General features: G+C 38.2%; 1 protein-coding gene across 3 annotated transcripts in view; it reads right to left on the bottom strand.

The window, feature by feature from the left end:
• Positions 1–1850: 1850 nt before the first annotated feature.
• Positions 1851–12884, bottom strand: part of SLC39A6 (solute carrier family 39 member 6) — a 91528-nt gene continuing 80494 nt past the window's right edge. For all 3 annotated transcript variants that reach the window (XM_073212917.1, XM_017673648.3, XM_017673649.3), the window contains exons 6-10: positions 8832–8937; positions 6396–6773; positions 5146–5226; positions 3848–4038; positions 1851–3034 (exon numbers count right to left, since the gene is read on the bottom strand). In XM_073212917.1, the coding sequence (XP_073069018.1) occupies positions 2882–3034; positions 3848–4038; positions 5146–5226; positions 6396–6773; positions 8832–8937 (909 nt within the window). In that variant the 3' untranslated portion in view covers positions 1851–2881. The remainder of the gene's footprint in view (positions 3035–3847; positions 4039–5145; positions 5227–6395; positions 6774–8831; positions 8938–12884) is intronic.

Genomic DNA, 12884 nt, shown 5'->3' on the forward strand with positions numbered 1-12884 from the left:
TAAAATGTATCTTTAATCATGAATGATTGTTTTATTTAATTTCTGATTCAGCTATGATTGCAAATTTTTTCTTTAGTCTGTTAACATGGTATATTCCAGTAATGGATTTTCTGATGAACCATTCTTACATTCCTGGAGTCCCTGTACCTGATCATATACTGCTGAGTTTGATTTGCTATTTAGGATTCTTGTCATCTAGATTTTTGCTTTTCCTGTACTATCCTGAGTTTTGTAAGGGTGTGGGGTTTTACCTAACACAGAAGTTTTGAGTTAACTTGTTACTGTTTTGTGGATAATGGTAGAAGACGCAAGACTCCTGGGACACAAATGACTTTATTGTGCACAGCATAACAAGTAGCCTGAGCATTTGCCTCAGTACCTCTTGACCCCTAAGTCCTATGGAAGCAAAGTGAAAGGACTCAGTTGAATGCTGTACATGCTTGTTTGTACAGCTGAGCCTGGGGAATTCACCTTTCTTATACGTGGCCTGATCTTTGTCTCAGACCTCATCCTTCAAGACTTTTCATTGATAAGTGGTCCCAGCAAAGAGTGATCTGGGCCTTACATTCTTGACATAGCTAGTAAGAATGTACAGGGAGTTTTAAGGTCCAACATAGGTCGCCTTCCTCAGCATGGTTCTATACCAAGCTTACATTAACTTCCACTAGTATGATTAACATTCTTTTTTTTCTAATCCCAGAAACTATTTGGAGAAGCTAGGGATTTGTGTTGCTTAGCAAATGGCACCTTGTTTTAGGGTAGAATTTTGATGTGGTGACCGTTCTTACACTAATTGATTTTCTATTTTTTTGAGTGAACATTTATATTTTTCTAGAAAAATCTAAGGTTCTCAAATATATAGTCTGTTTTTATAATCTATTATATTTCTATCTCCTTTTTCATTCAAGACCCTGTTTTTTCCCCCCACAAAGTATCAGCTTTTGGTCCATATTCTACAGTTCTTGCATTTTTCTCTACTAGCTATCCTCCTCTTCCTGTTCCACGAAGCCAGGGGAACTAACTACTTAAATCTTCCATATTCAGTAATGGGTTCAAACTGGGGAGGGAGCTGTCATTCCTATTCATCATGTTTTGTGGGTTGGTCCAGCACACCTTCCAACTTCAGACTACCTGTGAAAGGAATAGGTATGAGCCTGTGTTCCCTAAGTGTGAACATTTCCAGCTATTTCAGACCATCCCCATCTTGCATTGATCTAGCAGTGGCAATAGGGTAGGTCTGTGGGCAGGATTCTGAAGTAGAGGAATCATCCAGCCAGAGGAGATGCCGCATCTCATCCTTTCAAGCACCCTCAATCCAAGTAATTCTCTTGTTCCCGTATCTACCTCTTACACTTTGGGGAATAGAAATGCTGGTTTGATTGTCTCTCAGAAGGCCTTAGGTGGTGTGTAGGGTCTTGTCAAATTTTTTGATTGGATAAATTCTCTTTAGAATGTAGAGTATTAATGCTTCTTGAGCTTAAGGCTCTGATTATTAAAACAAAAAGAAGTTAGGGACAGCTTGGAACAAACTGTGGACCAATATTTTTTGAAGTACCTTTGTGATAAAGAATTTAAAATTGAATAAGGCTACATAATACAATAATATAAATGAATTGTTAGGTATATAATCTAGATTGTACTTGAGAAAATCATACATCTCAAGTTCACAGAAAAAAAAGTAAAATGGTGGTTACCAGGGGCTGAGGAATTGCTTAGTGAGTAGAGTTTCAGTTCTGCAAGATCAAAAAGTTCTGCAGGTCCATTGCACAATGTGAATATACTTAACACTACTGAATTACACATTTGCAAGTGGTTATGATGATTAAAAAAAGAAAATAAGACATCTGATATCAAGCTGACATGGAGAATTTATTTTGTAGAAAAGCAACATCTAGAGAACACCACAGAGAGGTCTGGTATGTCTAAAGTACTACCTATAAAAATGACAATTGTTCTTAATGACAACACTGAAGCCCTGAAAGATACCAAAGTACACTCTGAATCCAAGTAGTCAAATTATACTCAATCTGGTTTTAATGTCTATATATTTCAAAGTTCTAATATGCTGACATTTGATACCAGGTAACTAGAACATCCAATCACACAGCTTGGGGAGATACATACTTGGTGCTATCCAAGTTTTCTGGCAATACATAAACTTACTTATCTGGTATACCTCCAAATATCTTAAATTTCAATTGCTTGTTTCAGTGATATATTGCTTGAATTTGTTACATATAGACTTATTATACAAAGTAAATTAGTAAAAAGTGCTCACTCTCATTGTGGTATTATGGGAAAAATACTCTGACAAAAATGTTTATGTATGAACTCTATACTACTATTGCCTTTTTAATTTAAATCTAAATTTTCCCTATTTTATAACCAGTTTATGGTTTTTTTGGTAAGAAATCTATACCTTCTTAATTCTTATAGAATGTTTTCTTTTTCTCCTTATTTCTTCATGTAAATTCAGTATAAGCTTTATTGGTATCTTAGGCTTCATGTATACTTTTATTTCTATAATGCCAGCAATTCTTCAGAGGCCTAAAATCCACCAGGGAATTACTATATTAAATCACTTCCTGAAATACACAGAATATGTCATGTCAAATCTCTTATTTAGACAATAAACTGGTAAAATTGGTAAACTGCACATAGAGCTTACATTCCCAATATAAAATAACTTAAATCTTAAAAAGTACCTTTATGTTACCACCATAACTGACCCTGTAAGCAGAACAAATGATGATATTCAATACAAAAAATCACAGAATCAACTCACCTTAAATGCTGCCTATCACAGCACACAGTCACCTCCCTGACCTATTCAAACTACAGACAGCAATTTTTTTAAGCTACTTTAGCATTTATACCCTAATTAGAAATTTATACGAAACACAATTTTATGTTCAAATATAGAAATAAGCAACATAATTCCAAAACCCAAAAGTATCCCAGCATTCTGTAAAAAGAAATATCCCCAGCGGCTACATCCATGGTCACTAGCATCATTGTGCAGCATCTCAGGTACCTTAAGAAAAAAAAAAGCCATCTTTTAAGTTTTCAGAGCCACGTATTAGTTTTTAGAAGAATTTGCAGGACAGTATGTTAGCTTAATATGTAGCTGCATATACTGAGTCAATCCCTTAAAACATGACCACATACATTACATACTGACTCTAGTTAACAATATTACATGGCATTTCCTAGCAATTTAATTGACAATGATTATTCATGGTCTGCTCAGCAAGTCAAAATATATTGGTCCAGTTTGCTCCACTGTAAAACGGAGACTATACTCATTACCCTGTGTCAGTTACTGCCTGTATCTGAACTGAATGTTAACAGGTGGCTTACCTGAAGTTCAGAGATACGGAAAACTTACACTATATAAAATAAAATTTTAGCTATAAGATTGGCTGGGATTATTATGTGGACTTTGATGACAAAAAGATGTGACTCCTTTGTCCATTAATAAAGAACTTCTGAGTATTCTAAAGTACATACAGAATTCCAACAATATGTGTTAGGTTCCCGACAATCTGTCATAATTCATTGCCTGATTACTGAGATTCAACTCTCAAAAAGATCCATCAGAAGAGGACAGTTATTTCTGTGTGTCCTGCTACTCCTTAGGCAGGACAAAGATGTGCTTGTCATTAACAATCCAAAAAGATAAACTCTTGAGGACTCCCTGTATTATATACACTACCTTACTGAGTGTAGAATCTCTTCTCATCACTAATACATTTAATCTAAATACTTCTTTAAAATGAGGTTTCACTAAACATTTTCTCTATTTCATTGTTAGTCAATACTATAATTTGACTTCTTAAAAACTTACCATATCAACCAGAGCAACATACATGAATAAGCCAGCAGTAAGTGCAAATATCCACATAGAAACATTTTCAGCATAATGACCAATGAAAATTCCTGTCGCCATTCCAAGATATGCCAGCATGGCTGACAAGGCATTATAAAGAACAGCCTGCTTAACAGTCATGCCAGCCTTTAGTAAAACAGCAAAGTCACCTTTATTAGAAAACAAAAGAGAGGAAAAAAATAATTGAAAAATTATATTTGACACATACCCAAGAGACTTCCCATATTTAAGAAATTCTCTAAGTTTTTTGAGAAAAAAATCAAAATTAAGAATTACCTAGGGCTAAAAGTCTTAATCAGTGTAAATCACCCTAACAGCTCTCTACACTATTTTTTGGGTAAATTTTACGGATAAGAATTTTTTATCCATAGTCTTTCTTAAGGCTTCCACTTCTGTCAATGAATGATAAATAGCATGAACCTACTACTGCGCTCTTGCTTTGTCTTCAAGGAGCTTATTGGCCACAAAGAGGAGGATGGAGAACACACATGAAATGATCAGCATGATAAAGGGAATATATAATTAAGAGGAGTCTAATCCTCCAGTTACAAAAGAAGAAAAATAAGTTAAGATGGGAATAGTTAAGGGAAGCTTTATGGAGCATGATGGTCTAGAACATGTAACATAAACCACATGTTGAAGATTATAGGCACTGAGCAGGCAGATGGGAAGCCCTTTAAGTGGCAGAATACATGCCAAGGAAACAGTACCATAGGTGTGTGCAAATATGTATCTTTAGAAGAAAAACAGGGCATGGACTGGGATCCAGAGCTACTCTGGGAAGGTTTTAAGTCTTGGTGACAGAGAAAAAAAATATTCAAATCACAATTCATCAACCTCCCGTTTCTTCAGCTCCAATGAGATTCTCTTGACAACTTCTGTTAATGGAAGATGACTCCTTTGATTCCTGTGGCGTTATTCATATTGTGTGTATGAAGACAATGATCACTGATGTCACCAGTATGCTAATATAAGAAGATATTTGGAAGGGAAGAGGACAAGAGAAGGGGCGGCTCATGTACCTCTCTGGCAACCCCACATAGGCAGTTGCATCATCATACACATAGGGTCAGAACTCTGGCTGGAAACAAACTTGTGCTCGGTAAGAAAGGAGAGTTACCTAGGTTAGCAGACTTATAAAAGGCGTAAAAGTTATGAGGAAGCTTATTGGAGTTATCATTAGCAAAAGCAAATGACACTAAGACACTTCACACACCTGGAAAACATCATTTATACCATTTATATGATTTTCTTACCTAACTCATGAGGCAACTCATGACAAAACACAGCAACAGAAGTACTTAAACCACTTGATAAACCTTCAGTAAAAGCGGCACCTGTGTAAAATCAATCAAAGTTTGGCTACATTATTTTGTGAGTGTGTTTTAAAAAATCTTACCAGCATACAAAATAAGGTAAAAGAAATAAACTATATTCTGGTTGTGAATAAATAGAACTTTCCAAATTGCACTCTGTATCTTCCTTATAAGTAATCTTATATTTCCTTCAATTAGATTTAAATTTTCCAAAGGAGCACAAGCAGGTATGATTAAGGGAAAATTCTACTATGCCTTAGAGTGATTAAGATGACCTTGTATAAACCTAAGGCGTAATTGCTACCACATGAACATATATTTAAAAATATGAAATAAATTTATTTAAAAGGTTTAGAAAAAAACATAAATATGTTTCACTGGCTCAGAGGAATTCATTATGTAATTAGACTTGTTTACATTCATTTTTTCATTATCTCATAAAGAGAGTCTAAGACAAATAGCTCTCCCCCTTTTATTATACAACTGATCACCTATAAACGATGACAGAACATTTGTACATCCTCCTTCGTTGTTATGTTGCACACAGAAGAGACGAGGAAGAGCACTCTAGGCTCCCACAGAGCTAAGGCCTGGGCTCATCTCAGCCGGGATACAAACCAGCACTGCCTCCTTGGGCAAGTGGTTCACCTTGCCAGGACTTAGTTGCTTAATTTCTAATCATTTCCATGGTTCCTTCTAGCATTGAGTCACAAAAATTTTAAGTATTCTAGTATCTCCCAATTGTGGTATAACAATTTAATAGCAAAAACTCTGTAATTCTTCTTTGGATAGAGATTGGTAACTGAACTTACCAGATAAACATTCCTTTAGCAAAAAAGAAAAGGTGATGGAAATGATTCTTTTACTTTATACTGAAGAAAAGGGAACTCAAAAATGTATAGGGCAAAATCCCCCACACATGCTCCATATACTTAGAGACTGATCTTCAGACCTTGTAAATTAAAAAAACTTTTGATTGTTATAATTTAGGTAATGGCTAGCCACAGTTTCTATTACTTAATCTTACCTAACATTTACTGACTACTTCATTGTCAAAGTAGCCAAAGATGAAATATTTTGACAATCTTAAAAGTTAAGAGCCTTATCAAAATCAACCTATTTTAGCTAAAATTGGGGGCTAATGTGACATTTTCAGAGTTAGCCACAAGGGGAAATATGTAGATGTATACCGATTGCTAGGCCATCACTGAAATTGTGCAGACCGTCACCCATTATCACCATCCAGGCCAAAGTGGCAATGCCAGCATCTTTCAGCTCCTCCCGAGAGTAGCGCTGACTATGACTGTGGGGGTGGTGGTTTTGGTGGTGGTGATGATGGAGGATATGATGGTAGTCATGGTGGTGGTGAATGAGATCATCTGATTGGCCAAGTGTATCATGGAAATGTGAGTGGCATTTATTCTTGCACCCTCTGGGTACATATTCATTATAGACTTCCTGTGGATGAGCATGAGCTATCATGACCTCTTCTTCTTCCAAGACTGCTGGCTGTTGTGAATCAAAGTGGGAGGGCTCTTGTGAATCCGCTCGTAAATAGCCTTCAGTTCCTAGGTATAAATATAAAGGACATTGGGACAAAGTCAAAAGGCTTTGTTAATGTGCTTGGACACATTTCAAACATTCCCACTGACAGTTAAAGTCAAAAAAGGTCTTAAGTCATGGCAAATGTCTCACATATACCTGCAGAACTAAACATTATAGTAGTGATGAAAAATATCAATAGGTTTTAATGAATTTTATAACTTAAATGATCTTACATATTAAGAATGGATTTTAAACACTAATCTTCAGTAACTACCTCCTAGATACTCCCTTAATTTCTTCTGCCCCCCACTACAGTTTTAAAGATGACTTTTTTCTTGGTTATAAAAGCACATATTTTTGGAAAAATACTGAAAATTAGAAATAAAAACATGTATAATTCTGTTGTCCAACTTCCTCTTTTTTGAAGGAAAAATTCAAGGAAAAACAAAAGAATCTTAAATACCATCATCACCAGGAACCATTTATTATCTACTTGTACAAAGAAAATTTCAACAATAAGGCTTTGTTTTTCCTTTATCCTGTACACTGGTTATCACTTTTCTTGGGGGCATTCCTGACACTATGGTCCAATTCTAGAGCAGCTAGACCCTCTTATAATTGTATATTTCACTGCAGTCCATTACAAAGGTTGAAGAGAGAAAAGATGTAAGAGCAAGAGCATTTTACTTGCTCTTTAGAGAAAGCATGTTGGAAAACAAAGGGTGGACAGGAAACCTTACTGATAGTCAGCAGCAAAAAAGTTTTTCTCCCTCCTCAGTCAGCAGCTCCCTACTGAGCACCCTGCCTGGCACCAGTGACAGAATAGAGCAGGACCAAGTCTCTCCCTTCAAGAGATTTACATTCTTGTGGGAAAGCAGGCACTTCAAGGAAACACATGTATAAATAAGGTAATTTAAGGAACTGCAAAGCAGGTATGATTTGGGAAGAACACAGAAAAGGGTAAGAGGAAGGAGAGTGACTGGAAGAACTTTGTATTTGGGTGATCAGGGAAGGCCTCTGAGGAGGAAATACCTGAGTTGAGACCCAAATAATAGGAGGCAGAATTAATGTGAAGGTCTGGGAGAAGAGACTTCTGAAAAGGAACAGTGAATGCAAGGCTCTGAGACAAACCTGGTGTGCTCACAGGATGAAAAGATGAGTGAGGCTGGACACAGTGAGCAATGGGGGAGACTGGAGAGCAGGGTAGGACTGAAGGTCATGGTGAGAAGTTTGGTTTAAAATTTTAATCTTAACTGAATCTGTCCAACAAGAAATGCTGAACTAACAGTTAACTTACTGGAAAATTAGTAACCCTACAGTGAAGAAACATGGTAGACACAACCTCAGCCAAGTGATCAAAATTAACATCACCAGTATGTGACAAAGAGCATCATGTCAAGTATGCACCGTCACTGAAAAGGATACTATACCACTTTGTGGTATACTTGCCACAACTGATTAATTTATGATTATACTAATCATTAAAAAAATTAGACAAATCCAAAATGAGGGGCACAACATTTGATCCTGGACTGTACTCTGGACTACTTTTTTCTGTTAAGACAGTTGGAAAAATGTTAATAAGATCTACAGACTAGATAATTGTATCAAATCAGCATTACCTTCCTGACTTTGATAACTTCCTGACTTACATAACTGTGGTTATGTAAGAGACTGTCCTTTTCCTTAGGAAACAAACAATGTAGTATTTAGAGGTAAAGAAACAATATGTCAGAAACTTAATCTCAAACGGTTTAGGAAAAAATGTGTGTGTATGGGTACACAGAGAGAATGATAAAAATAAGTAAAATAACAAGAAGCAATAAAGGGATATAAGAATTCTTTGTATTGCTGTTGAAACTTTTCTATAAGTCTGAATTTACCCCAATACAAACAATTAAAGAAAAAAACACAAATACACATAAAAACTCACTGGCAATTAAAAAGTATGAGATACTTTAAAAAAAAAAAAAGGACACATGGTCCGATCTCTTCCAGATAGTTCGAATTGCCTGCAAATCATGAGGTTTGTAAGACCAGACAGTGCAAACCTTCCAGCCCTCAGATTCATAAGGACTTACGATCATCAGTATCTACTTTCTCCTCATTTGATGTAAGTTGAGATTCATACTTGGACAATTGCTTCTTAATATCCACATCATCATCACTTTCTGTTTTTTTCTGATTCTAAAATATCAAGGGAAAACAATGCTTTAAAATGATTTATGTGTATAGCTTTAAATAAACAGTTAAGCAAAAGACAGTTAAACTAAAGATACAGAAAAAAGACAACAGAGTAACAGACCTCTTTGGAATGAAAGCCATCTAAGGGCAGGGCTTACTTTACTTGCATAGCATCTAGTAGTGTGTCTCAGGTGTAGTAATTGTTAGAAAGGTGAAGAATCAATTCCTTGGTAATATGAAATGTAGAAAAATCACATCCACCTTTCTGAAATGTCCCATGGGTCATCTACTCTAAGTGTGGTCTTACATAAGCAGCACAGCATCCCCTGCCAGCTTGTTAGAAATGACTAATGTCAGGCCACACCTCAAAACAAATGAATCAGAATGGGGATTTTAACTAGATCCCAGGTGATTCATACACACATTAAGATTGAGCTGTGCCTCAGGTTATCTATTTCAAACCAACCAGAGGCATTTTCTTCAGGGATGATCTGCTAACCCAATTGCTTGATTTTCTCCATCCCCCTTTTGGACACTGAAACCCAAACTTACCATGCTTTTTATAACCTAAAACTATGACACTAATATGAATTTGTTACTGCAACTAAAATACTTTTCCTATAATAAAACACCACTAGGGATTTTCAAGATGGCGGCATGAGTAGGGTGGCAGAAATCTTCTCCCAAAACCATTATATTTTGAAAATACAGCAAATACAATTATTCCTAAAAGAGTGACCAGAAGATACAGTACACCAGCCAGGCTACATCTACATCTGCGAGAGCTCAACATCTCACAAAAAGGGTAAGATACAAAGCTGTGACCCGGCAGCACCCAAGCACTCCCCCAACCCCAGCTCACTGGAGGGAGGAAAGGAATCAGAGTTGGGAGGGAGTGGAAGCAGAGGACTGATAAATAATCAGCCCTAGTAATCTGCACCAGGAGGAGAGAGACACATTGCATGGTATACTGGATATTAGAAGAATGGAAAAAGCAAAATCTGAGAGTAAGACTGCGAACAGGTTCCCACAGCTGGCTGCCCAGGGACAAAAGAAGAGCGGGCATGTTAAAAGTATTAAAGGGACAAGGGTTCAACAGGTGGACAAAATCATCCTGGCACACTCATCCCAGCAAGATGGGAACTTCAAAGAACTTCAGACTCCCTAACCCCCTCAGTGGTAATGCAGCACCAAAGCCCCTCATGGTGACAAGGAGCCTGCCGTTCATTACCCTCCACCAGCATTGCAAGTGAATGGGCTGACCTGCCATTGCTGTGGAGCAACCAGGGAGCAGCCCCACCCACAGCAATCACACAGAGGTTTCTCCCAGCACGGCTAACCTGGCTAGACCGAGGCTGCCCCCTGCCTACAGTCAACTGACACAGATAGCAGAGACTGGCACAGAGTCCAGAAGGCACAAAGGGGCTTTATTTTTGCGGCGAACACACACTGCTCACCTGTAACTCCCGCCAGTGCCCAAGGCCATCCCGAGGGCTGCCCCACCAAAGGCAGCTCAGGGGATTAACCCAGAGGCTGCCCCCTGCACCCGCCTGACCAGCACAGGCAGAGGAAACAGGTGTGAAGTCTGTGAAGCACACAGGAGCTTTGTTCTCATGGTGAACACATGCTGAACGCCTGTAACCACTGCCAGCACCCAAGACAATACCGAGTGTTGCCCTGTCCACAGCAGCTTAGGGGATTAACCTGGAGGCTGCCCCCTGCACCCGGTTGACCGGCACATGCAGAGGAAACTGGTGTGGAGTCTGGGAAACATGTAGGGGTTCTGTTTTTGTGGAGAACATGCACTGCACACCTGCAACCACCACCAGTGCCCTAGATCATCCTGAGGACCGCCCTGCCTATGGCAGATCAGGGGATCAAACCAGAGGTTGTTCCCTGTGTGTGGTTGCCTGGCACAGGCATGGAGTTCCGAAAGCATGAAGGGGCACCGTTCTCACAGGAGAACACATGCTGCTTGCCTGCAACCCCCACAAGAGCCCTAGGCCATCCCAAGGGCTGCCCCACCCATGGCAATTCAGGGAATTAACCCAGAGGCTGCTCCCTGTGTGTGGTTAACTGGCACAGGCAGCAGAGATGGGCAGGGCAAACAGCAAGCAGGAAGGGACTTTGTTATACCAGCTAACACATGCACCACTCACAGGCGATCACTGCCATCGCCATGAAAAGGCAGAAGAATCTTATTCAGTCCAAAATCCCTCGAACACCAGAGAGAGGGCCTGGTGAGACCAAAATCACCAATCTTCCTGAAAAAAATTCAAAATAAAAGTCATAAGAATGCTGAAGGAGCTAGAGAGAAATATGCAAGAGCCAAGGGATGAATTCTGGAGGGAGATAACAGAAATGAAACAAACAGTGAGAAGATTTAAGAGCAGACTGGATGAGGTTCAAGAGGCTGTTAATGGAACAGAAATCAGAGAACAGGAATACAGCAAAGCTGAGGCACAGAGAGACGAAAGGATCTCTAGGAATGACAGAATATTTAGAGAACTGTGTGACTAATCCAAAGTGAATAATATTCACATTATAGGGTACCAGAAGAAGAGAGAGAAAAAGGGATAGAAAGTGTTTTTCAAGAAATAATTGCTGAAAACTTCCCCAAGCTGGGGAAAGGAATAGTCTCTCACACCATGGAAGTCCACAGATCTCCCAACACAGGGATCTAAGGAGGACAACACCAACACATATAATAAAAAAATGGCAAAGATCAAAGAAAAGGACAGAGTATTAAAACCTGTCAAAGACAGAAAAAAGATCACTTACAAAGGAAAACCCATTAGGGTATCATCAGACTTCTCAGCAGAAACCTTACAGGCCAGAAGAGAATGGCATGATATCTTCAATGCAATGAAACAGAAGGGCCTCGAACCAAGAATACCATATCCAGCAAGATTATCATTTAAATTTGAAGGGCAGATTAAACAGTTCCCAGATAAGAAAAAGTTGAGGGAATTTACCTCTCAACAAACTGTCTCTACAGTGTATTTTAAAGGAACTGCCCTAGATCAAAGTACTCCTAAGGCTAAATAAACATCACCAGAGAAAATAAAACCACAAAAAAGAAAGTAGATCAACCAAATACTGACTAAATGCAAAATAAAATCAGCTATCCACAAAATCGGTCAAGGGAAACACAAAAGAGTACAGAATAAAACACCCAACATACAATGAGTGGAGGAGGAAGAAAAAGAAGGGAGAGAAATAAAGACTCATCAGAATGTGTTTAGAATAGCATAATAAGTGAGTTAAAGTTAGACGGTCAGAAAGTCAAGAAGCTACCCTTGAACCTTTGGTAACCATGAATCCAAAGTATGTAATGGCAATAAGTACTTATCTGTCAATAATCACCCTAAATGTAAATGGACTGAATGCAACAATCAAAAGACACAGAGTAATAGAAAGTACAAAAAAGCAAGACCCATCTATAAGCTGTCTACAAGAGACTCACCTCAAACCGAAAGACATACACAGACTAAAAGTGAAGGGATGGAAAAGATATTTCATGCAAACCATAGGGAGAAAAAAGCAGGTGTTGCAGTACTTGTATCAGACAAAATAGACTTTAAAACACAGAAAGTAACAAGAGATAAAGGACATTACATAATGATAAAGGAGTCTGTCCAACAAGAGGATATAACCATTATAAATATCTATGCACCCAACACAGGAGCACAGAAATATGTGAAACAAATACTAATAGAATTAAAGGAGGAAACAGAATGCAATGCATTCATTTTAGGAGACATGAACACACCACTGACTCCAAAGGACAGATCAACCAGACAGAAAATAAGTAAGGACACAGAGGCACTGAACAACACACCAGAACAGATGGACCTAACAGACATCTATAGAACTCTACACCCAAAAGCAACAGGATACACATTCTTCTCAAGTGCACATAGAACATTTTCCAGAATAGACCACATACT

The sequence above is a fragment of the Manis javanica genome, chromosome 9 (assembly GCF_040802235.1).
Source record: "Manis javanica isolate MJ-LG chromosome 9, MJ_LKY, whole genome shotgun sequence".
Lineage (NCBI taxonomy): Eukaryota > Metazoa > Chordata > Mammalia > Pholidota > Manidae > Manis > Manis javanica.